The 26646-nt window shown below is 39.4% G+C and overlaps 1 protein-coding gene across 1 annotated transcript in view; it reads right to left on the bottom strand.

The window, feature by feature from the left end:
- CNTNAP5 (contactin associated protein family member 5) overlaps positions 1-26646 on the bottom strand; it is a 582534-nt gene that overhangs the window by 310026 nt on the left and 245862 nt on the right. The window contains exon 5 of the mRNA XM_087712206.1: positions 20803-21006. Coding sequence (XP_087568332.1) covers positions 20803-21006 — 204 coding nt within the window. The remainder of the gene's footprint in view (positions 1-20802; positions 21007-26646) is intronic.

The raw sequence follows: 26646 nt of genomic DNA, 5'->3' as shown, positions 1-26646 counted from the left end.
ACCTGCGATTCACCTCCAGCTGTGCAGCCCAGTTCCTAACAGGACATGGTACCAGTCTATGACTCAGGGTTGAGGACCCCTGATCTAGAGGATGAAAAGGGACTTTTTCCTAATTTTTATCATATAGGAATGCTGTCCCTTCATTATTTTCTTAAACCCCAGGGAGAAGCATGCTCTAGAAATGGACTGTATGATACATCAGCTAGCCATACTGTTTTTGCATATCATCTGTTAATCATACTGCCTTTGGATATGGAAAAAAAATACATCATAACATGAGACAAGCCCTGGTATGTTTGTCTCTTGTCATTCCTGGTTATTAAAAGCAATTATGGAAATAAGTTTAATAGATTATCAATATTTGATTAGAAGGATATGGAGAATAGCCAGTGCTTGCGTAATCCAGAAGTAGAGGATGGAATGTGTTATCAACAACCTTTTTCTGGATATTCAGTAAATAGAAAAGCAGTGCAAAATCCATAAAATAGTAGACAAAATTGGAAAACAATTGAGTTCTACCAAAACCTCTGCCCTTACTATAGGTAGTTTTTGACTTAGAACCACAACTGAGCCCAAAATGAATGTTGCTAAGCAAGGCAGTTCAGTGAATTTTATCCCATTTTACACCCTATGTTCCCATAGTTGCCATTGCAGTTGTTATAGTAGTAACATGGTTGTTAAACGAATCTGGCTTCCCCATTGACTTTGCTGGTCAGAAGGTTGCAAAAAGGGATCACATGATCCCAGGGCAATTGTCATAAATCTGAGTCATTTGGCAAGCGTCTGGATTTTGATCACGAGACCATGGCGATGTTACAACTGTCGTAAGTATGAAAAAACAGTCTAAGTCATTTTTTTCAGTGCTGTCGTAACTTCACATAGTCACTAAACAAACTGTTGTAAGACAATGATTACTTGTATAAGGTTTAGCTTTGTATTCTCAAATAGACTTTCCCTAGGTTTTCATCAGGGAATAAAACTTTTTAACACTGCTTTTTTGGAGGGATGGGGGGCAAATCCTTCTATGCTTGGACAGCCATGCTTATCTGCTCTATTTAAAGTTACTGGTGCTTAGAAGAATGATTGTTCATGCATTTCATGTGTGGAGAGAGTCAGGAGCTGCAAACCAGGGCACTGCCACCAATGTTCTGGGTAAACACAGTCCAACCTTCTTTAGAAAAGATGCAACTGGATAGGATTTTTCTATCCATATTTGTAACCTGGGAAACTTCTCAGCCATAATACCTATATAGAGGTTAATGTTATCACTGCTTAAAGTTCCATTTCTCTATGGGTATATTAAATGTAAAGGCATCAATTTTCTTTAAGTATTTTTGATCTTTAAAAAAAACTACTTAAAGATTGGCTGAGAAAAATAAACTGGCTAAAGGATTTATGTAACAACAACAGAAAACTTTGGACAACTGTCACTTGCATTATAAACAAATATATTAAATTGGAAAGGAAGAAATGATATAGAGAAAATTGGTAACACGTTCTCCTCTTAATGCATTTAGTTTAGTCTCCTTGGATGAAAGGAAATCTAGTTAAATTTAGCACATATAAATTAAACAAAATTAGCTGGCATCTCATTTCAAAAATGGGCCATTGCCATATACTGCCTGCTGGTTGCTCAAATTATGTTGAATAATATTCTTCAGCAATAATGTATATTAAGGCTATTCAGGCTGCAGATGTAGGGTCCTTGGAACAAGAATAAATCTTTCATTCCAAGGTCAGAGAAAGTGCTCCGATATCAGAACAAAGGGTTAGCAAAACCTCTTCACGATTCCTCTGCATCAGCCTCTGAAAGCGGTTCTCAGCACTGAGAACTTAACATTAGGGAAAGAGAAAATTAACTAGGACAGAGGGCTGGCAGCTGTCATTGGAGAGAACCAAATTGGGGTTCCATCCAGAAGAAAATTCATTTCACTCAGAATAAATTTTAGAGTACTGGTTGCTCAAAATGAAGGGGAAAACAAAACACTGCATGTAGTCCTTGACCTTCAAGCATAATTGATACTAGAATTTCTATCATTTTAAGCATGGTAGTTGTTAAGTGACTTGTGTCCAATATTACAACTTTTTTAGTCATGGTTCTGTAGAAAGTTAGCACCCACCCTCCTCCTAGAAGAATGCAATATTTTGAGAAATATTTTTAAAAGGCAGGATAAACTATTTCCCCTAAAAGAGAAATAAAAATCTTAAGGGAGACAGAAACTCAGAGCCTCAGCTCCCTCCCCCCAACAGATATTTTGTGCCCATTAAAAAAGACTGGGCCACGCTATCTACAAAACAAAAGACCTTCAGCTCCAGGATGATGGGATTAAGACATGACCCCTTCAGGACATAATAGGATTAACCCACTACCATCTAGCAGCAGAGCTCACCACATTGCACAATCTCCTAAGGACATTTCATCACCCTCCCAACAAAACCTGGGACCTCAGACAACCTACAGAGCCAGCTATGACCCCCATAACAGCCAGTAGAACACATGTTCTTGTACAGGAACAGGAAGCTCAAGTGCAAAGTCCAAGAGAAGGTATAAAAACCTTTCACTCTCAACTCCATGTGGTCAGCTGCACCAGAACCACAAACATGTAGTCCTATTCATCAATAAATGGATCCTCTTTCCAATCAGCCTCCAGCCTCCATTTTGTCTCCCATGTTGTTCTCCTGGCTTGGAACTGAACCAGATGGATATTTCTTCCCACAGTTTTAAATGAATTAATGCAATGTTTAAGCAAGTCAGGCAGTGATTAAGTGAATCTGGCTTCCCACCTTGACTTTGCTTGTTGCAAATAGAGATCATATGACCTTTGGATGCTGCAATTGTTGTAAATATAGACTTGTTGCCAGTGCCCAAATTTTGATTATGTGACTGGGTGAGTAAGCTGCAATGGTTGTAAGTCTGAGAACCAAATATAAGTTTTTTTGTTTTCAGTGCTGCTGCTACTTTGAATGTCACTAAACAAAATGTTTGTAAGTCGAGGATGGAATGTGATGGAAAGCCATTTGTATTTCTTTGCCAGCCTACATCATCAGGACAACAGGGAATTTTCAAGGCTCTAACATGAGACAAAGGATTTGGCTGCTCTCCTGAAGAGGCAAATGGTCTAATTCAATGTTCTGAATCTGTACCTGAATCAAAATACTTTTATGATTCATATTAACACTTTTCCAAATTTTCAAAGCAGCTCTACAGCCAAAATGTGTAATCAAGCTCCCTACATCTGGAAGGATACGCACAAAAGTGCAACTATATTAGGGAAAATTGGCAGAGAAAATGCTTCTGTTGTTGCAAATTTATTTATAAAAATCACTAGAATTTTCACATAGTTGTCAAAACGCGGGAAATGACACAGAAAAATCAAGAAACAAAGCCAACTAAAGCATAAGTGATTCATCCAACCTTACCCTTATATGGTATAGGTGTATTTCAGCACAAAAAGGATGTCAGCATTTTTATGATACATTTAAGAATAACTAGTAGATTATAGTGAGGATTGTAGTAGAATATAATAAGGATGGATAGCAAGTGACTAAAAGATTCACACTAGAGTTAACTGTGGACAGCATAAGATAGAAGAAGAAAAAATCATTTAGATGCTAATGGCTGCAGACTGGCTGCTCCACATCTTACAACTTTGATGAATGCACAGATATTGGAAAGTTATCCCACTGATTTGCTCTATAGATATTTTGATAATAGTGGCCAAGATTAAGAAGGCATTTACCATCCTTTCAAATGTTAACCTTGATAGCTGAACTTTCAAAATATTGGCCCAAACAATGTGAGGGACTCTGTTGAAAAGAAGACTGAACTATTTCTTTCTTTCTTTCTTCTTTTTCATTCTTTCCTTTCTTCCTCCTTCCTTCCTTCCTTCCTTCCTTCCTTCCTTCCTTCCTTCCTTTCTTTCATGAAATTTGAGCAGTGGATGCCTTTAAGAGTTTGAGGTTTGTTTATTGGATTTATATGCCGCCCTTCTCCCAAGGACTCAGGGTGGCGTACAACATTAAAAAAAAACACATATTACAAAAGTTTAAAAAAAATAGAATATCCAAAAACAAACCCAATTAAGATTAACAATAACATTTAAAATTCAATTAAAATTAACAATAATCAATCATTTATTTTATTCTGTTCAGACCAGGCCGGCTTGCTGGAAAAGCCAACTTTTTAGGGCACATCGGAAGGACTGGAGGTCAGGGATTACACGAAGAGAAGGCTCTCCCCCTGGGGGTCGCTAGCCGACACTGTCTGGCCGACGGCACCCTGAGGAGGCCAATTCTGTGGGATTGCACTGGACGGTGGGAGGCTACCGGTGGCAGTAGGTGGTCTTGCAGGTATCCTGGGACAAAGCCATGGAGTGCTTTAAAGGTCATAATTAGTACCTTGAATCACACCCGGAAGACAACCGACAACCAGTGCAGGCCGCCTAAAAGCGCAACATGGAAGCACCTAGATACCCCCATGATAACCCGCATTCTGGACCAGTTGAAGCTTCTGGGTGCTCTTCAAGGGCAGCCCCATGTAGAGAGTGTTACAGTAGTCCAGGCGAGAAAGGACGAGGGCATGAGTAACTGTGCACAGAGCATCCTGATCCAGGAAGGGGAGCAACTGACGTACCAGGCAAACCTGGTAAAAGCCCCCCCTGGTCACGGCCGTCAGGTGTTCTTCTAAACTAAGCCGCGTATCCAGGAGGACTCCCAGATTGCGGGCCCCCTCTGAGTGGGCTAAATTTCTCCCCCTATCATCAAAGATGGAACAAGATGCACAAATCGGGATGATGGAAACTACAGCCACTCAGTCTTGGAGGGATTGAGCTTGAGCCTGTTCCTCCCCATCCAGATCTGTGGTTCATTCTTCTCTTTCTGCTTGAAGGACAGATATATGTAGCTCTCTGTAGTGTACTTCAATTATTATTTCTGGGGTCACAGTTGCTTTTCTATGAACTGGAGAGGAAGGTGGGGAAAGCATTTTTCTTGCAATACAAAAGGAACCGTATCAGTTCCCATCTCTAACTTTACTTATATGAGGACACTACGTAGTAGGCTTCTATGTCAGTTATTGTTTTTTTTTCACCTGCAGTATTGGCAATATTCCTCCATATTTGCTTTTTATTTTAATTGGTTAAAATAGCTTAAATGTTGAGTAAAAACCCACCACATTTGTTTCATCTACTGTTTGTTTTATCCATTATTTGGTGCTTGACAACCAGGGTAGAAAATTTAAGTTAAGTGGCACTGATCTATGACCTATATCTGTTAGAACTTAAACTTTCACAGCTCAATTCTCCAGAAAAGACCAAGCTGAATAATAGAACAGTTCATAAATACAGAGGTATATAAAGACCAAAAGATTAGGTATAATCCCAATGGGTACCTTGTGCTTCAGAAATCTTATTCATTTAAATACTGTGAATATGCTATAAAATATTAATGGAGGTATAGTATATTAATATATTAAGACATAGTATATTAATATGTTATGCACCTAAAGATTAACAGCACAGTTATTTTTGTGCACCAATCTCTTTGGCCTTTTTTTGAAGAATTATTTATTTCTTCAATATATTCATAAATACCATTAATATTCCATTAGCCCTTCTCTACACTTGAGAAAGTGTACATTCTAAACCATCATTTTTCTTCATCAGTAGATCTCTTTGCAATATCAAATAATGCTACAATCATGGAAGTGGGGTAAACAGTGTTCAAGCAACTGGTGTTAAACTGGAATAAAAACTATAAGCAAAGATGGCAGCTGGAATGCAATGAAGAATCTCATTTTTTTTTCTTCTTTGCCCTTAAAATTCACTCTCAATCTCCAATAATTGAAATGCTAACCCCTGCTTAAATTGCTAAGTATGAATAGGATGGTGGCTCTGAGACTTTTAAATATATCCTTGGTCTTTCAGGATTTGCTATTCCCTACTTTTATAGACTATTCATTTGCAACTTTAGAAAGGTGGATTGACACATATGGCTAGTAGGCTATATGCATGACTAATGCATTGCACTCAATTATGAAATAACCTAAGTATGTTTATCCATGTAGGCAGTGCATTTTTTTAATATAACTTAAATTTATTGCCACACCTGATATGTCTGCTGAAAAAGGGTTGCTGTGAAAGATGATACTTTTTTGTAAAAGAAAAAACTGTCAAAAAGTATTTTAAGAAGCAAAATTCTCACTATTAAGAGAGCACTAACTTTGTCTATGCTATTACATCACCAGTATGCTCTTTTTTTTTGAGCCACCCACAGCCTTCCTCCTATGTACCAGCTGTCTCCTGTTAATTTTTGGAGGTCCTTCATTCTCTCTGCTTAAATGGATATAAATATAATCTGTGTATAAGTATTATATCACTGTGCAATGGGAGGGATACCCAGGCTCTAAATAGGAATAGATGAAAAATGGATTCTCATGTAATGCAAATTGCAAATCTCTCCTCTCACCTGCATTATTCATCTATCTATCCTTCTATCCATATACCCATTGGGAAGGGATATGCATGCCAAAATGAGTAGTTTTTAGAAATGCACATTATGGAGAACAACACTTCTGTTTTGGTCCCTTCTAACTGTTTATTAGCAGCCTCTGATTACCCAAGAAAGTTTTGATAATAGTCACCCAATGAGGTCCTTCCTTTATTTTAAAGCAGAAGAGACTCATCATATGATGCTCAAGTATGCTTTTAGTCACCAGAAGAATCCTCTCCTCTATTTGATGCTGAGCAGCAATTACACAGAGGTTTCAAAGGGAGGAATTAAAAATGCAAAAATAAGTGAGATGGGGGGGAGCCTACTTCTTTTCCTATTTGGGAAATACTATGTTTTTTTGTTATGAGACTTTTATATATTTCAATATACTAATATAGAGATATTTTAGGTTTCTTTTTATTCTTTTCTTTCCTTGCCAAAAAATGGCAAGCTCAATGAAACTTTTGTAGCTAAAGCCCCTTGCACAAAAAGTTCAATTTTAAGAAATTAAAAATCAGTATTCTGCACTGACTGAGACGATCTCTCATGAAGAAGAACAATTAAACCTGCAAACTGAATGTTTGAATCATACAAAAGAATTGGGACACATTACAAAAAAAGTTTCTTTAGAAAAGGCTAAATAGTTCCTAAGCTGGTAATGTCAGCCTTTTGATCTGGATTTGTTGATCTGCTGCACTTCTGTCCTAGAAGACTATGGGACATGGGGATGGATTTGACTTCAGCAGTATTGAGATGGTGACTCATTGTGAGTACTTTTGTTTGAAAAGGCACTTGACATAACCACAAAGCATGTTTCCCAACACTTCTTTTACCTGGAGGTGCATTCTACACAGTGTCATCTATATGCAGAGGTCCATTTTATCTAGCAAAGTGAAAGAGTGCAGTTGTTCTTCTCCACTATATAAAAGCAGAGAGCCATGCCACTGAAGAACACAGGAAGGCAGCCTTTATCAATGATGTTATTTTGAAAGCTCTGCAACTTTTCTGCTCTGATTACATTGCCCCATGCATACCCAAAAGTTCAGAACTTGTGGTTCAATGTTGCTTTCATTATTTTGATCAAAGGGCCCTTCTTGTGGGTGGCACTTTCTCTGCAGAAGACAATCTATTGATTACCACACTTGGAATACTGCATTCAGTTTTGGTCACCACGATGTAGAAAAGATGTGGAGACTCTAAAAAGAGTGCAGAGAAGAGCAACAAAGATGATTAGGGGACTGGAGACTAAAATGTATGAAGAACGGTTGCAGGAACTGGGTATGTCTAGTTTAATAGAAAGTTTAATAGAAAGAAGGATTAGGGGAGACATGATAGCAGTGTTCCAATATCTCAGGGGTTGCCATAAAGAAGAGGGAGTCAAACTACTACTGAGGGTAGAACAAGAAGCAGTGGATGTCGAAGGTGTGAGCCTCCCTACAACCCAGCGAACCCCACGCCCAGGATTTTTTCTGCCTTTTTGCAGAACGAAGGCATACATCCACCCCTTGCTCAACGATTGATTTATACCTGAATCCAACACAGGCAGACAAATACTGGAGAACTTCCAATTGTATGTATTACAGACTTTAACTCCATTTTTCTAAAAATTCCTTCTAATTAACTACGTGGCAGAAAGACAAAGATGGTGCCAAAGAGTTTTGTAGTCGGGGTTGTGCTGTGATGTTACAGATTTCACAGAGCTCAAACTATTATAGAGCTCAAGATCATTTAAAGATCATTAAATCAGCAGTGATTTATTAGCAAACTACAGAATAACTGAACAAGCGGCTCGCCTGGATTTATTAATTGGGTGCAAGATAAGATTAACTGAGGAAATGGCTTCTAAGCAAATTAAACCACCTATCACCTCGAAGAGTGCAAGTAGTTAACCTGCTCCGACAACTAAATTACAGTCATTGCTGCTCCCCCTCAACCTCCTCCTCTCCTGCTGGGGAACCTTTGACTCAAGAAATAGTGCAAAAAGTATTAAATGATGCCTTAAAAGATCATGCAGCCGCGATGCAAATTAAAATACAGGAAAAGATTTCTGTTGCTTTCAAGGAGATGTCGGAAGAAGTCTTGGGTTGGGTCCAGATCTGTAATCAAGAAACTAGAGATGATATTTTAGATGCTTTTAAATGCTTATCTGGCTACGTATCAGGAATGGAGGATAAACTGGAAGATCTTAGTGATTCTAATATTAACCTGGTAACGAAAATGGATGGGGTTCAAGGCAAGGCTGATGATGCAGAAAATGAAATTATAATGTTGCAATATAGACAGATGGAATTTGCTTTAAGAATAAGGGGCCTTAAAGAGAAAAACCAAGAAAATCTGAAGGAGATTTTCTCAGAATCTTTTAATCAACTGATGGGACGGCCGAGAGGGGACTTTGACTGGCAAATTGACAAGATATATCATGTTAATTCATGGCTTGCCAGACATAAACAACTTCCAAGGGACCCCCTATCTCCATTATTGTTTATTATAACCTTGGAATTATTGCTGAATAAAATACGGGGGTCAGATGATTTACAGGGAATCAAGATCAGGCATCAAGAATATAGACTACAGGCATTTGCAGACGACTTGGTTATAACTTTAATCCAACCAGGGAAATCTATCAAAGTTTTAATGAATATGATTAATCAATATGGCCAAGTATCTGGGTTTAAAATAAACCTAGGAAAAACAAATATGCTAGTTAAAAATATGAACACTAATCAAAGGGAAGACTTAGAAAAATGACAGGATGTGAAATAGTTAAAAAGGTTAAATATCTAGGAGTTTACATCTCAACCTCAAACGGGAAACTATATAAGTATAATTATGAGCCACTATGGCATAGTATACAGGCAGAGATGAAAAATTGGGGGAAACTACAATTATCTATGTTGGGAAGAATAGCAGCAGTGAAAATGAACGTCTTGCCTAAATTCCTATTTCTTTTTCAAATGATACCAATACTTTAAAAATATGCAAATTTGCTTGAATGACAGAAGGGTATTAACAAATTTGTATGGGCAGGGAAAAAGCCGAGAATAAAACTTAAAATAATGCAAGATGTACATGAGAGAGGAGGCTTGAAAATGCCAAATTTAAAACTATACTACGAAGCAATAGATTTGTCAATAATCAGTGACTGGACAATTCAACAGAGGATAGAATACTTAATATCAAAGGGCATGACTTGGTATATGGTTGGCATGCTTATCTGATATATGACAAGAAGGTGGATAAGAATTTTAAGTCATATTTTAAGGAATGCTCTATTACGTGTCTGAAAAAAATATCAACACAAACTAAATGATAAGATACTTATGTGGGCAATTCCCAGACATGCAATAGAGAACATAAGTATAGCATAAAAACAGGATGTAACCACATATAGACAACTTCTTACTATAGAAAGAGGTGCATTACAGTTAAAACCCTTGAATGTACTAAAAGAGGAAAAGGCAATCCAAACATGGTTTCAATATGGACAGTTACAGGCCAGATGGAAAAAAGATCAGAAAATTGGTGTTATGCAAAATGAGGACAATCTCATTTAAATTAGGGATCAAAGCCAAATGCATATAAAAAGGTTATATAATTTATTAATAGAAATGGATTCTGAAACAGAATTAGTTAAATATTGTATGATAAAGTGGGCACAAAATTTTGAAGAACCAATAATGTTGGATACATGGGAAAAGATATGGGTAAGAAATGTAAAATTCACGCAAGCCCAAAATCTGAGAAGAATTTTTATAAGATGTTTTATAGATGGGATTTAGATCCTAAAAAACTGGCTTGAATGTATCTGAATTTACAACCTAAATGCTGGAGATGCGATTGTATTAATGCTACATATTACCCTATATGGTGGACTTGTAAAAATGTTAAAGCATTCTGGATAAAAATATGGTGGATTATGCAAAATATTTTTAAAAAGAGGATAAAGTTTACTTCTCAGTTATTCTTGTTAGGTACTGATTGTACTGTTATAGAGACTAACTTGATTTTGTACTTAATAATGGCAGCAAGACTGTTGGTGGCGCAATACTGGAAGAAGGAAGATTTGCCTACTATTCAAGAATGGACATTAAAAGTAACAAAATTAGTAGAGATGGCTAAAATATCAGCATATATTAAGGATCAGTCAGATGAGAAATATAAAATGGACTGGAGAAGATGGATTGATTACATTCAAAATAAATACGGGACTAAAAAATTCCAGATAGTTTACGACTAAAAAAGCGAGGAATGAGATAATCTGTTTAGAGTTAGCCTAACAAAAGAGTTAAACCACAAATGAAAGATGATGCTAACTTTCTTTTAGTTTATCGTAGAATATGCTTGTTAAAGATTTATACCCTGTATTTGCTCTGGGAAGCCTGGGGAGGGGAAGGTTGGGGGGGTTGGGTTTGGGCAGGCAGGGTGGGAAAGGGGAGGTAAATATTTGTAAAAGCTTTTTTAAAATTTTAAATAAAAAAAAGAAGCAATGGATGGAAACCAATCAAGGAGGGAAGCAACTTAGAACTGAGGAGAAATTTCCTGACAGTTAGAACAATTAATCAGTGGAACAGCTTGCCTCCAGAAGTTGTTAATGCCCCAACACTGGAAGTCTTTAAGTGTCAGCCTCTGCTTCGGTGCTGCTTTTCGGCTGCCATTGAAACGGGGAGGGGAGCATGGTAATTGGGAAGGGAATCATTATGTACTGGAGGATTGTTATTAGGAGCTGTCCTGACTATCTATCTGCGCATGTGGAAGAAGGGAGTTTCCCGCCAAGGCCAACTGTCCAGCATTACACCCTGATGATGTTTTTTGAAGACATCTCTCACCTGACAGTTGGGTGAATTATTATTGGACTATGAAATGGGGTGCCAAGGGGAGGAGATTGAATTATACATGATATCTATTGCTTTCGCGCCAATTTACTCAGACCCAGCTTTGCTTTGCTACTCATCGTTTGTAATTAGTAAAAGTACACTTAATTCTAAGCATGGAGTTGAGTGGTTTCTTTCTTGATTATTAAACGAAGGAGCACCTGACATTAAGCTGAGTCTCACCTCGCACCCAACCCGGAGCGAACACCTTCCGAGGGGGGTGCCCTCACAGGAAAAAAAAAATGTCTTTAAAGGTAGTGACAAGGAGGAAGAAATGGGAGCAACGACAGCTCCATCACTAATGGAAATGCTGGCCGACCTGAGAGTGGAGGAACCTACTGTTCGACCCAGGTGGACTTGGGGAGTGGGACAGAAAGAGGAACCTGATGAACCACTAACTGGAGTCACGAGGAGGAGGCCCAGGAAACTAGCAGCTGACTGGCATGGCTCTAAGGATGAAGACTACAAGATGTCCCAAGCCATGAAACTCCTCGAAGAAGCGTGGGGTGAATGCTGGGCTCGAGAGAGTGGTGTGGAAAGAGGACCGGCGGAGGAACTAGAGAGAAGGTACCCGTTGCTTGGCTTAAGGGAGACGGGGGGGGGCAAAGGGGAATGTGCACAAGAAGACCCAGCACTGACCTCTTCCCCTGCAGCTAGAGACATTCCAATAGCGGGGGGGGGGGCAGGCGACATCGGATGGCTAAGGTCCCACCCTTAAGCATAAGATATGATGGAGAACCCAGTGGATTGGGGTTGTTTATAATTCAAGTTTGGAAATATATGCAAATATATGGGCCTGACCTGGATTCTGATGAAGCTAAAGTAAGAATAGTGTTAATGGCCCTAGAGAAGAAAGGAGCTGACTGGATGGTCGGATTACATAATAGTGACTCCTCTCTCCTGAGGAATTTTGATGGGTTTATGGCAGCCATGAGAAGACGCTTTGACGACCCTCTCACCGAGCGCCAGGCTAGAATTAAATTTACGACCCTCAGACAGGGGAAAAAGACTTTGCCTGAATACGTACAGAAATTCCAGGAATTGTCAGCTTATATGAGAGGATGGTCTGAAGAGGCCTTATTAGATCGGTTCGCGGATGGCTTGAACAAAGACGTTTACCAGCAATGTATAAACAGGAGACTCCCCCGCTGCTTAGAACCTTGGTACAAGCATGCTGCAGATGTTGAAGTTGATTTGGCTAGACTTCGTTACAAGGAAGAGGGAGAAGCTGAGGATTCCCCTCCCCCCACCAAATCTCCCCTCCCAAAGGTGCAAAAAGGGGGAAGGGGAGCATTCACAGGCAAGCCCAAGCCTTCCATCTGCTTCTGCTGTGGGAAGGAGGGGCACCGTGCTGTGAATTGCCAAGTCAAGATGACCCATACTGCTCCACCTTCCTGGAGGGAGAAAAAACCCGAGAAGCCTCCCAGCAAGAAAAAAGAACCTGTTTTGAGGGGGGAGGAGATTTCTCGACGCTTCGAGCCAGAGGAAGGAGGGAGCAGAAGGCCCAGTTCATCTGATGACAGTGACTATGAGGACGCAGACCGCTGGGTAAGTTCCCGCTCGGGGCCCATGCTTATCCCAGTTGAATTTAGAGTGCCCTCTTCTTACACCAAAGAGAAAATTCTGGCTCTTTTAAACTCTGGTTGCTCACGTTGCATTATAAGACCAGACATAGTTGAAAAAATGGGCTTGAAACTAAAGACTTTAAAAATCTCAATTGCATTCTGCCAATTAGATGGCTCTATTGTGGGGGGAGGTCCTGCTCATTTTATTACAGAGCCCATCGAAATGTGGCTGGGAACCCACCAAGAGATGATAACTTCCCAGGGATGGACCGGCCCCTTATTTTAGGGCTCCCCTGGCTCTGTAGATGGAACCCACGCATTAACTGGAGAGATGGGTCATTACAAATTCGGTCAGCCACACCCCCTGAGGGGAGGATGGAAGATCCGGAGTCTGATGAAACTGTCCCCAAACTTGTGGCCAGAGGGCAGGAAAGAATTGAGGGGGAGGAAAGAATTCCGAAGGAATATTGGGACCTGAAAGATGTTTTCAGTGAAAAATCTTCTGATAAGTTGCCCGCTCATAGGGCCACAGATTGCACCATTGATATTCTACCTGGGATGAAGCTCATTGAACCAGCGAGACCCAAGGTAGCTGCCCCAGTGTTATTCAGAGAAAAGAAAGATGGCTCCTTTCGTTTATGTGTGAATTTTAAGAATCTGAACTGCATTTCTGCTCAAAACATCTACCCTTTACCACTGATGAAGGACATGTTAGCACAACTAGGGAAGGGGAGAATTTTCACTAAATTAGACCTGCGGGAAGCATACTATCGGGTCAGAATTAAGGAGAGGGACGAATGGAAGACTGCATTCAACTGCCCCCTTGGTTGTTTCCAATTTCGAGTAATACCGTTTGGCCTCCAGGGGGCGCCAGCGGTCTTCATGCAGCTAATTAATGAAGTTTTGCATGACCATCTTTACAAAAGCGTGATGGTTTATCTAGACGATAGCCTTATTTACACAGAAACACGTGAAGAACATGTGAAGCTGCAAATTTCATCAGGAGAGGGTGGATCACCTGGCCTATCGGATCTCCCATAAAGGGATAGAGATGGACCCAGTAAAGGTTAAGACTGTCACCGAATGGGAAGCACCACGCACACATAAGCAGTTACAGAGTTTTTTGGGTTTTGCTAACTTCTATTGTCAATTTATTCCCTCCTTCACTAAGATCGCTCTTCCAATCACTAACCTCCTTAAGTCGAAAGGGGGAATGAAGCCCAAACCTAGCAAACCTTTGAACTGGACTATGGAATGTCAGGCTGCTTTCGAGAAGTTGAAACGCCTGTTTGCAGAGGAACTGGTCCTGAAACACACCGACATGGTGTCCAGGCTGATGCCGGTGATGTGGCGAGGGGGGGCAGTACTGCTTCAAGCAAATGCACAAGGTAAATTACAGCCCTGCGCTTACACCTCTCGCAAGCTGACTGACACTGAGAGATGCTGGGCTATTTGGGAAAAGGAAGCTTTTGCTGTTCGTTGGGCTTTGACGACCTGGCGTCATTTTCTAGAGGGTGCTAAACACCCTTTTGAGGTGTGGACTGATCACAAAAACGTGGAGGCGTTGAAAAACCCCAGAAAGCTGTCTGCCAAACAGATGTGCTGGGCACAACATTTCAGTAGGTTCAATTTTACTTTGAAATACATTCCTTGAGGGAAGAATTTTATGGCTGATGCTTTGTCCAGGCTCCCGCAGTACAACAGTTCAAAGCTCAGTGTTGTCCAACCTGTCATTCCCACAAGGCGTTTGGCTGCTCCTGTTGTCACTAGGAGTCAGACGACTTCTAAGTTAGAGGTCACACAAGACTTTATCTCTGAGCTAAAGGGGGCCCTTACAAAGGATGATTGGTTCCAGCAACACATGAATGAATGCACCATGAAAGATGGATTGGCTTGGATTGGTGCAAAATTATATGTCCCTACATCTGTTAGAACCACCGTCCTCCAATGGGCTCATGAGTCTCACATGGCCGGACACTTTGGGTTCGTCAAAACCTTGCACCTCATTAAGCGACAATTTTGGTGGCCTTCATTGAAAAAAGACATTGAGTCTTATATGGCTAGTTGTCCCATTTGTGCTGCTGCAAAATGCCCTCCGGGAAAACCCCAAGGGTTGCTCCAGGCAGTAGCTCACCCGGAAGCCTCGTGGAAAGAGATCTCTATACATTTCATTGTTGAAATTCCAGAGAGTCAAGAAAATACACTAATCTGGGTTGTTACTGACTTGTTCTCCAAGCAAGTTCATTTCATTCCTTGCTTCAAGATCCCATCCGCCAAATCTCTGGCTAAACTGTTCATCTCGCATATCTATCGATTGCATGGGATGCCGGACCGCATCATTTCAGATAAGGGTGTCCAGTTCACTTCGCTATTTTTGAAAGAATTCCTGAAACTGATTGGCTCTGCCCAGGGCTTAAGCTCCTCCCACCATCCTCAGACTAATGGGGCCTGCGAGAGGACTAATTCTGTGCTGGAGCAATATCTTCGTTGTTTCATCAACTATCAGCAGGATGATTGGGTGGAATTGTTGCCTCATGCTGAAGTGGCATACAACAATTCTGTGCACAGTAGCATGGGCTTTACCCCTTTCTGTGTTGTTTATGGGCAAGATTTTGTGCCCATCCCGGAGACTCCTCGCGAGAAACCACAAGTGTCCTCACTCTCTGAGTGGAGTAATCGCCTTCGGGAGATGTGGCCTTTGACGCACCGGGCGCTGGATGCTGCACACCGCACGCATAAGAAACAGGTGGATAGGAAGAGATCTAAACCCCATGATTATAAGGTTGGTGATCGGGTTTGTTTATCCACTAAGTTTCTTCAAATGACTCAAAAGTTGAAGAAGTTGGGACTTCCGGGGGAGGAGCTGCCGTCACTGGTGGCTCAAAGGAGCTGCCCTCAGAGTTCTGGTCTGTATATCTAAAAAATCTATAGATATCTCCCCTTTCAGGCAAGAAAGGGGCAGGGAGGAGGAACTCAGTCGTTAGAATCTCTTTGTAGTTCACAGCCTTTTGTTTTTCGCTGTGAACGGAAAAGAGGTTCAACAAAAGCTGGTTTTTTTTTTTTACTCCAGCCAGATCTTCTCAGCTGTTTTTTTCAGCTCTAGGCAGGTTTTCCTTCCCCCTCAGGACAAATCTAAGCTATTTAAAATCAATTCGAGCAGCGACCATTCCTGAGAACCTTTTTTTTATTATTACTCAAAATACCAGCTTCAATTTTATAAAAAACTCCGTTGTCTAATTGCTTTTCAAAATGGCGATTTTACAGCATTTGATATATGATATATTTAACTAGCCCCGTTTTCCTGAAGACTTCTTTTTACTAATTGCCAAAAGTTTATTGAAAGTATTTTATCTTAAATCAAGGTGAACAGAGACTTTGTTTGTTTTCTTTTTTTTTCTTTTACAATGGCACCTAAATTAAAGCAACCCAAACGTCTTTTCAATAATACATCCCAAGCAATCGCCATAAAGCCGCAGCCTTTGCCTTCTACGCCCTCTACTGGAGATTTGTTAACGAAAGAATTTCTTTTTGAAACTCTAAAAGAATTTAGTGCGGAAATGAAGCAACTTGTTTCGGAATTATGTGATAAGCTTGATGCCAAGATTGCTCAAACAAAGGAGAATATGATCGAGGTTATAACTGTAATGACAGATTATATTGCAGGAATGGAAGATAAACTGGAACTTTTGGAAAAAAGCTAATTCTAATCTGGCATCTAAAATTGAAATGTTACAACAGGAAGTTGATAATGCAGAAAGACAACTTGTTATGACAAATTATAAAAAGACTGCGTTTGCAATAAGAGTTAGGGGATTGCGTGAAAATGAACAGGAGAATTTGAAACAGACCTTTTTTGAGGCTTTCAGTCGTTTGGTGGGAAGTCCGGGACTCAACTTTGATTGGCAGATCCAAAAAATTTACCGCCATAATTCGTGGACAGCAAAAAAGAGACAGCTTCCGAGAGATATAGTTATATATTTTGCTACAAAAGAATCCAGAAACGTGATACTACAAGAGTTTTACAATAACAGGCTGCGAATTGATGGACAGGATTTGATCGTCTTCAAAGAAATACCACCCCAAATGTTAAGATCCAGGAGAGACTATGCTTTTCTAACTAAAGAACTCAGAAATAATCAAATAGAGTACAGATGGGAGGTGCCATTTGGTATTACGGTTACATTTGATGACCAGAAACATCGCCTCAACTCTGTTTGGGAAGCCCGAGATTTTTACTACAAGATCCTGAAGGCGGGACTTCCTGAATCACCTGGACACGGAGAGAGACAAGGAGAAGTAGAAGAGAAACAACCAAACACACAACTACAAGGCGGGAGGTATCGTTTTTCCCCTCCGGAAGGGCAGAAGAGCAGAGAACAAGGATTTAGTTATGCTTCCAAAACATTTGCTTAATTTTAAGTTGAATAATACTTTGTCTTATATAAAATGGTATAGTGGTATACCGATGAAGAGACATTAAGGCTGAAAGAAATCCTGTTGATTTTCTCGGAAAATATACTGTATGGGACTTTAAAAAAAAAGAGACTTGAAGGATAACTTTGAATTTTTATATAAATTGTTTATGATTTATTCTCTAGGGTGAGGAGGGCGGAGATTGTGATGTTTCTGGATTGTGGCTTAGGTTGAATGGAGTTGGGAAGTGTGGTGCAGACGGGAGGGTAGTGAAGGTTCAATTAGAGCTTATTTTGAGCCAGAAAGTAAGTTGATTTTTATAGAAATTGCCATTGCTATTTGAATATAATGTTTGGAAGGATATATTCAGGGAGTTCGAAGGAAGGCGGAGCAAACATGAGAGGAGTACGGATGATAATAAAATATATATATGGACACGGGTAGAGGCAGGATGAGAGGAGTTAGAAAGGAAACCGTGAGAAATATTTGAGGTGTTTAAATTGCTTTATAGAAAAGGAGGTAAAAGAGAAAAATTAAAGGTTTGGAAATGGACACATATTTAGATAAAGAGATAAGGCCCCTAGCTACAGTAGAAGTTTATTTGATTAACTCATATGGTTTCAACATAGTTTGAAATCCTGCAAGTAATAAATTAACTGAGATTAGGAATGATGCACATTGCTTAAGTTTTAATAATGATGGGAAGCTGAGCTTAATGTAGAGAGTTTATTGATTTTTGCCTTTTTTTTGTTTTTTTGTTTTTTTTCTTTATTATTTCTTTCCTTGTTTCTTTATTTTTTATCTTTTAATTCTTAATCTATTCGGTTTTAATATACTCCAGACTGTGCTTGATAAAGAGTTATGCCGGGAATGGGATCTGGGAAGTTGGAAGGGGGCTAGGGAGGGGGGTTTATGGGGAGGAGGGTGGGGAGGGTGGAGATATAGTTTCAATTTTCAAAACAATAAGAATGCACTTGTATACTGTTGCTCTTTTTTCTTCTTTTTTTCTTTTTCTTTTATTTTCCCTTTTTTTTTCTTTTCTTATAATTTTAGTGTAAAATACAAATTGAATAGATTAATGAATAGTAGAAATACACCGAAGTGAGGAGTAGAGGGAAAGAAGAGGGAGGAGTCAAGAGGGAGTGAGAGGGGAATGTAAGGAGGGTGAGATGGAGGGAAGGGGAGAAAGGAATGTTTGAGGGGGAGGGGAAGTAGAAGAGGGGAATGCTGAAGGGGAGAAATGAAAGTTGGAGGGGGAGAAGAAAGGGTGTATGGAGGATTGAAGTGTTATGTTGGTTTTCCATGGTGGAATAGAAGATGAGTTGTGTTTATTGCTTTTTTAATTGCACAGTATATAAGTGATTGTATAAAAAGGAAAAGGAAAATGAAATAAAATAGTTTTCACAAAAAAAAAAAAGTTGAAGAAGTTGGGCCCAAAATATGTTGGCCCGTTTCCAATTGTCAAGATCATCAACCCTGTTTCCGTCCGTCTCCAATTGCCTAAGCATCTCAACCGGGTTTATCCTGTTTTTCATGTTAATCTCCTGAAACCAGAACATACTTCTCCGTTGAGGACTCCTCTTCTGCCTCCGCCCGCCCCACTTTTGATAGAGGGGGAGCAACATTTTGAAGTCCGGGAGATTTTGGACTCTCGTAAATGGAGGAACCGTATTCAGTATCTTGTAGCTTGGAAACATTTTCCCCCATCTCACACTGAATGGGTTGACAAGTCCCATGTTCGAGCTCCTCGTCTGCTCCACAAGTTCTACTCTACTTACCCTGACAAGCCCTGATTTCTATGTGGACTGCTAATTTTCCCCTTCCCCTTTCTCTCTTCTATGTCATGTTGTTTGTCTGTTTGTCTGTGTTCTTTCGTTTCTGCAGGTGTAATCGTCCTTTTCTGGAGGAGGGCCGGATGTCAGCCTCTGCTTCGCTGCTGCTTTTCGGCTGCCATTGAAATGGGGAGGGGGGCATGGTAATTGGGAGGGGAATCATTATGTACTGGGAGATTGTTATTAGGAGCTATCCTCACTATCTATTTGTGCATGTGGAAGAAGGGAGTTTCCCACCAAGGCCAACTGTCCAGCATTCCACCCTGATGATGTTTTTTAAGACATCTCCCACCTGACGGTTGGGTGAATTATTATTGGACTATGAAATGGGGTGCCAAGGGGAGGGGATTGAATTATACATGATATCTATTGCTTTCGCGCCAATTTACTCAGACTCAGCTTTGCTTTGCTACTCATCGTTTGTAATTAGTAAAAGTACACTTAATTCTAAGCATGGAGTTGAGTGGTTTCTTTCTTGATTATTAAACAAAGGAGCACCTGACATTAAGAAGATGTTGGATAGCCATTTGTCTGAAATGGTATAAGGTTTCCTGCCTAGACATGGGGTTTGACTAGAAGACTTCCAAAGTCCCTTCCAATTCTGCTATTGTATTGTATTGTATTGATTACTCCATATTTTTCTGAATCCAGAGAGAGACAGATTCTTTCTCCCTAAACAAAGAAACAGTGAGAAGATGGCAGGAGATTTTTTTGGGGGGAGAGAAGATGCCTTTTGAATTCATCCAAGCCTAACAAATCAAAAACCAAGTAAAACAAGTTTCTAGTCCATCTTCTTGAGGAACCCATTGCAATTGTGTAATGGAATATATGGATGAACTTGGGAAATTGGGGATGAGACACTGCCTAGGAAAAAATCAGACAAGAAAGGGAGGAGCCTCCAGTGGCTTAACAGTCAGAGAAAGAAATTTAGGAAGAAGCCACTTAATGGATCAAGCAATTAAAAGTGGCAGTGGGAAGAGAATAATTTCAGTTTTGTAAAATTTAATGTAGCCTTACAATAGGACAGATTCATTTAGTTGTGTTTCCCATCTTGTTTACCTGGGAAGGAAGACAAATCATCACAGTGCCTAAAAGCTGCCAACTACCAAACACCTCTTCATAGTCTTCATTTCACTTTGTTCTTCAACTTCAAAACTGGCATACATCTAATAGATCAAGGTCATCTGAGACAGCAGAAATTAGATACTAGAATCTTGCCAGCCAAATGGGTTTTGTACACAGCTTTCTTAAAAGAAAAAAAAATGAAAAGCAAAGTCAGACTGGGGTGAAACAATCCAATCCATGTAAACCAAAGACTTCATTAGTATTTCTCCCTAATATCTAATCTCATGACAAAACAGGCTCTGCATCTTTTTTTTTTGCTGCCATGTCACAGGAATATTGTCTTCCTTTTCTCCCCAACCTATTAAATAGCCCTACTTTCTCTGATGTCAAAATCATACCTTCCTCCTTATTCTAACCCCGAAGGTGCAAAAGCAACTATCGTGCCTGAATTCTTTCCTGCTGACTTACAGATGGGCAGACAGCCCTTCAACTCAGTGGGGGAAGGTCAGAAAAGAGCCAATAACAGGAAGAACTTTATGCAAGATAAGTTGAAATGTTTGAACAAACCCAGGTTGATGTGCAAGGAAAGCTTCCCATTTTGCAGCTCCAAAGTAATGTAATCTCCATGCTGCCCTTCACCGTGAAACAGGACCCCATCTCCCTGCATGCTCTTGAACTTCAGGGAAACCACGTCTTTGAAGGTGCTCATCAGTTTTTGATTGAATCTGTAGAGGAGGGAGCTCCTCCCATCAAAATCTGCAACCTCTGATTCTGTGAGGAAAGAAAGGAAGCATTAAAATGGGGGTTCAGAGGCATGGACACACAGACACAAATATACACGTACAAACCCATACACTAATAACACATAATGTTTATTGGTTTTCTGCTTTTACTCTACTCAGTTTGCTTTCATAGGCATTAATGGCATGCCTTATTTTGACTTTGTCTGCCTCCCAGTTTCCTTGGAGCAATGGGTGGCCCTTAAATGGAATTAATAAATAAATGCCAGGAATCCAGAATGAAATCTTTGCAGATTTCTTTTAAAGAGCTACACCGAATCATGGCTTTATGTTTATTCTTTTGAGCAGAGTAAAGTAGCATCTGTGCATCTTTATTATTTATTTAGATTGTTTATCTCATCTTCATTACTTTATAAGTAGCTCAATGTGGCAAACATAGAACTAATACTCCTTCCTATTTTTTCCCAGCAACAACCTTAGAAGGTGAACTGTGCTGAGAGAAATTGACTGGCCCAATGTCACCCAGGTTGCTTACATTCTGGACTGATCCTGACTAGAATCAGCTGATTTACCTGCAGGCGGGACTCTCTGTCTCCTGGTTTCTAGCATGGTGCCTTAACCACTAGACCAAACTGCCTTTCCCTTTATATTATAATTCTCATGAGAAAAACAAAGAGGAATGGAAGCTTTAGGACTCATTTTGTCAAAGCAACAAACTCTAAGGAAATACATTTCCTGGATATTCTTTCAAGCATTACTTTTCTTTTAAAGCAATTGAACAAGTTTCGAGGGCTGAGAGCTGCTCTAAATGTTTGTTTCACACAGTGGGCCACACCGTAAAACCAAATGAGTGGGTGGAGTCCAACTGAAGTTAAATGGGCTTTAATTGGCTTTTAGAAGAATTTAAAAGTAATTAAATAAAAATAACATTAATGCTCATATAAGTGGCAACACTTAAATTATGATGGGTCATCTGAACACTAAGCAAGGTCAGACCAGGTTAATACATATCAAAAAATTCTTGGGCTGAAGAATAGATTGAAAAGTTAAAAAAAAACCTAAGAAAAAGGCATTGGTAAAGCACTTATCTAATGTACAACAAACATCAGAGCCGAAGGCAAGGGCAAACTACCTTTATATTACTGCCAGTAAAACAGCATGGAAGCAGACATCAAAAACGGAGTTTGACTTGAGGGTGATTTTACCTTTAATATGATTACTCCCCATAAACGTAATATTTTTTTCCCTTCTGTCACATGAAAAATGGCTATACCTACTAGGATCTCCACAGGATATCTCCAAGGCTTTCAATGTTATGAGTGACCCTTCAGCATCAGGATATACATTTCTACTTTAAAAAAAGTGTAAATAGCTACACAGAAAGATAAATTGGCTCAGAAAAGCCACATGGCACCTATATGAGCTGCATAGCAACACATTAAAATAAACCTTTCCTTAGAGGTGGATGAACAACTCTATGCAATTCTTCTAAAGCACATTTGAACTAGAATTCCGGTGTTTCATTTTAAATCCAGTATTCAGCGTTGCTTCTGGGTCCTTTCATAATATTGGTAATTTTGTGTTTTGTAGCAATGATAGCAAGTGTTATATACATGAAACTTCTTTTAAGGAAGGAGAATTTGTGAAACAGATTTTTTTCTGGCCCTCATTCTTGGAAAATTAACAGAGCAGATTGATTTTTTTTTAAAAATTCTCAAACGAGGAGACAGACTTTTCTCGCCTCTGTCAGAAGTTCTTGGGCAGTTTCCATTTTGGAAAAGTAGCCTGGAAGAAGTTCAGGAATCTTCAAGAAGACCAATATTCTGATTTGTGCTTGAGACACTGAAGTGATAACAGAACACAGTCTTGAGTAAAATGTAACACATACACACACACACGCACACACCAGTGGTGGGTTCTGGATCCCATCGCAACCAGTACACTGCGATGGGGCCAGGCACCACCTCAGGCATGCACATGCCACCACCCTGCGGCACTCCAGCTGCCAAGGTTGCACAGGTGCCGTACGCTGTGTTCACATGGGCAATTGGCCTGTTTCCCTCAAAAAGCGGTAAGGAACATGGGTGGGAGGGTAGGTCCAATGAGCCACCATTCCAGTATGGTGGCCGCAGCTCCCAGCTGCCAATGGTACACCCATACCAGGCCCTACTGCCCAGAACCGATCGCTGACACACACACATTATGCAGGCAAGTGTTTTTTAAAAAATTAACAAGATCAAAATGCATATACCAAAGAGATGCTTAGTGAAATCCAGAAGTAAAACAGAACAGAACACAACACTTTATTGGCCAAATATGATTAGACATACAAGGACCTGTCTCTATGTCTGATTGTTTTGGCATGCAATACTCTGTAGCAACCTCCCAAGGGGAGGAGTTGAAACAGTTTATGTCCAAGGTATGAGGGGTCTGTAGATATTTTCTCAGTCTTCTTTCTGACCCATGCAATATGCAGGTATTCAATAGAAGGCAGGCAGTACAAATTACAGACAAATAGTATATGAAAACAAGAATTTTCTCCCCAACAATGTCCTAGTGATTAGAATAAATGTATAATCTTGGCCTCCATATAATTATCTAAATTCCTTCTTTGACACCAATCAAACTGGTAGACAACATAAAGCTCACAACAGATAATGTTCTAATTTAATTCATATTAATAATGTCCTAAATATCTCAACAACTTAAAAGTATTACTATTTTGAAAAGAAAACAAAATGAAAAATATCTATTTTCTTGTTCTATTTCATCTAATAGTGTCTGTTTTCCAGATATACTGCATCTTGATATACAACCACTATATTACTACTTTTCCTCCATGGGAGGTTACTCTAGTTCTTTGATCATTTTGACTATCTTCTTCTAACACTTATTCCATAGATTTCATGCACGGTGATGGTAACATTAAAAAAAAAACCCTATGGATTCTTAATATGAACTTTTGCTACTTCATAACATCAACTGCCCAGATCAATGTCTCATAATGATATCCATCAGAGCACAAGTGTCCTTGGCTCAGACCCAATTATATTTCTCCCCCACCCTCAATAATGTCTGCAAGCTATTGCACTCCAAATGTGTCAATTCCTATCTGGGCTAGAGTTTGTGGGGGTTGAACTACAGAATGAAAATATGGGATTTACTATAATCTAAACATAGTGCATAGCTGAACCTAGGGAGTATATGGACAGCTGAACTAGAAATATAAGTGCTAGTAAAAGGCAAGAAGGCATTTGAGGATGCCGAAGGAAATCTCAAGGTACGCCTTCATTTTACTTTCTGGATAGGAATGTAGGTTTCTGGATAGAGATTTAGGCTTCTCTTCAGAATGAATCATCTTCTCTTATCAACAAGCTGTAATTATTAAGGGCATTGGAACTTCAGGATGAAAAGTATACATACAATATTATTGAAGAAGGAAAGAAATTATGGCTCTTGGACCAAACATTCCACATCTATGAAAATTATGTTGCCTTTACTAAATTTTGAAGGGGAAGAGAGCTCATAACTTCTGTTCAGAACTAAATATGATGCCATGCTTTGCTTTTGTATACAGGCAAAAATAATGAGTTTTTTTAATTAAAATAATAGTTTTATGGTCACAAATAAGAATTCCAGATAAAAGCATATTAAATGAATTAAAAAAAATGAACTAGGATAAATAAATATATCACAATTGGTGATGGATTCAGAATAAAATATGTTTCTTTTTTAAAAGACATTTTTGGAATACTCATTTTAAAAAGTTTCAAAATAAGATTTTAATAACTTTTGACTTTTAAGAAAACTATAGTATTCTATGTATAAAAACTCAACTCAATTAAATAAAATCTTCCAACTGTCACTATCAAAATGAATTGCATACAACACAATTAACTTGTTACCCAACCCTATACTTCACTTTCTGGTTGACTTTCACTGCCCTATTCTACCTTCCCCTTGATATTATTATTACATGCTTCACTTATTCTAAATATTTGGGAATCTTAGCACTGTAAGTTCAGTGCTGAGCTATATTATTGCCTGAAGCAGAGTTTAAATGTCCCTTTCTGTTAGCAAAGTCAACACTTTTAAAAGCCTACAGGACATTCTTCAGGCATTCTTGCCTACATCTGCATTCATAAAAGTAAAGGTAAAGGTTCTCCTCACATATATGTGATAGTCGTTCCATTTCTCTAGTGCTCTAGAAATGGAGATGGTGCTCTCTCCATTTCTAAGCCGAAAAGCCAGTGCTGTCCAAAGACATCTCTGTGGTCATGTGGCCGGCATTACTAAATGCTGAAGGGGCAGGTTGGAACACTGTTACCTTCCCACCAAAGGTGGTTCCTATTTTTTTCTACTTGTGTTTTTACATGCTTTCGAACTGCTAGGTTGGCAGAAGCTGGGACAAGTAACAGGGGCTCACTCTGTTAAGCGGCACTAGGGATTCGAAACACCGAACCACCAACCTTTCTAATCGACAAGCTCAGCATCTTAGCCATTGAGCCACCGTGTCCCTCTACATTTATAGTACACCCTAAAGGAGATTGCTTTACCCTTATATGTAACAAAGTCTACTCTGGTTCTGAAAAAAAATGGTGGTTTTAATTGGTTTGTGTGTATGTGAATGCAGGGTGGATAGTTTGTTAGTCTTTGTGATAGTCTAGCTATGATATTAACCAACAGCATCCTTGTGCTTATTATGTTATAATCAACCATCTGGCACTTTTTCCCAATCACTTTTCTTTTTTACATCCTACTTCCCTTCACTCCATGCTTCATACTACCAGAAAAGCAAAGTGATTAATTGGTAGGTAGCTAATGCCAAGCAAGGGGTCCAGACAAGGTGGAAATAATTCTGCTGATCTGGCATAGAATAATTTGTTCATTTTTGCATCCTACTCACAGATTCTAGTGGGAGTTGTCAATTCTATTTAGGCATCTCATTTGAGACCAGGAAAAAGTGTTTTAATGAACAGATTTAAGTTCAAATAAGGTTAATACCAGCACTTTATCACACTGGGTAACCTATTCAAAGGTAATAGTTAGACAATTGCAAATGACACATATTTGTGCAGAAAATTCTCAGACAGATTGTTCCTGCTTAATAACAAGGTAGAGAAAAGCCACATTGAGTGGCGAGAAAAAAAAATCATGTAGAATGAAGTGTAAAAAAAGTATCTGCTACTTGGCAACAACCTACTTTGTATGTACTGGTCATTCTAAAAAGAAGACATTTGTGAAATAACATTATCACAGAGTAGGTTTGGGGGGGGGCACTATGTGACATCAACTTTGTCAAAGATATAGGATCTGTGGATGAATGAAATCTTTTGTAAATCCAACCGATCATGGCCGAAGCTGGCATTCTCACATCTAAAAGTCATCCGTAGCAGTTTGCATGACAACAAATAATTGGCTTTTATTTGAGCATAATAAAGAGTCTTTCTATGTCAAAAAAAGCACACATTCTTCAGAACCCAACAAAGAAAACCAAGTCTATCAATGTGAAATCTTGTCCAAGCCCAGCTTGACTTCCCATTAAGCAGCTTGATGGCAGAAAACATTCTGCAAGCAGGGAAGAAAAACGGGAAGTTCTTTGAAACATTTCAATACACCATTCAGAATGAGAAAGGGGCAAAGGGAGCCTGTAAGCATGCTGTTTGATCAA

This window comes from Thamnophis sirtalis, unplaced genomic scaffold, assembly GCF_051295495.1.
Source record: "Thamnophis sirtalis isolate CommonGarterSnake01/CBP01778 unplaced genomic scaffold, rThaSir2_p1.2 scaffold_1, whole genome shotgun sequence".
Lineage (NCBI taxonomy): Eukaryota > Metazoa > Chordata > Lepidosauria > Squamata > Natricidae > Thamnophis > Thamnophis sirtalis.
The sequence above is the reverse complement of the archived record's forward strand: the minus strand, read 5'-3'. Positions and strand labels throughout refer to the sequence as shown.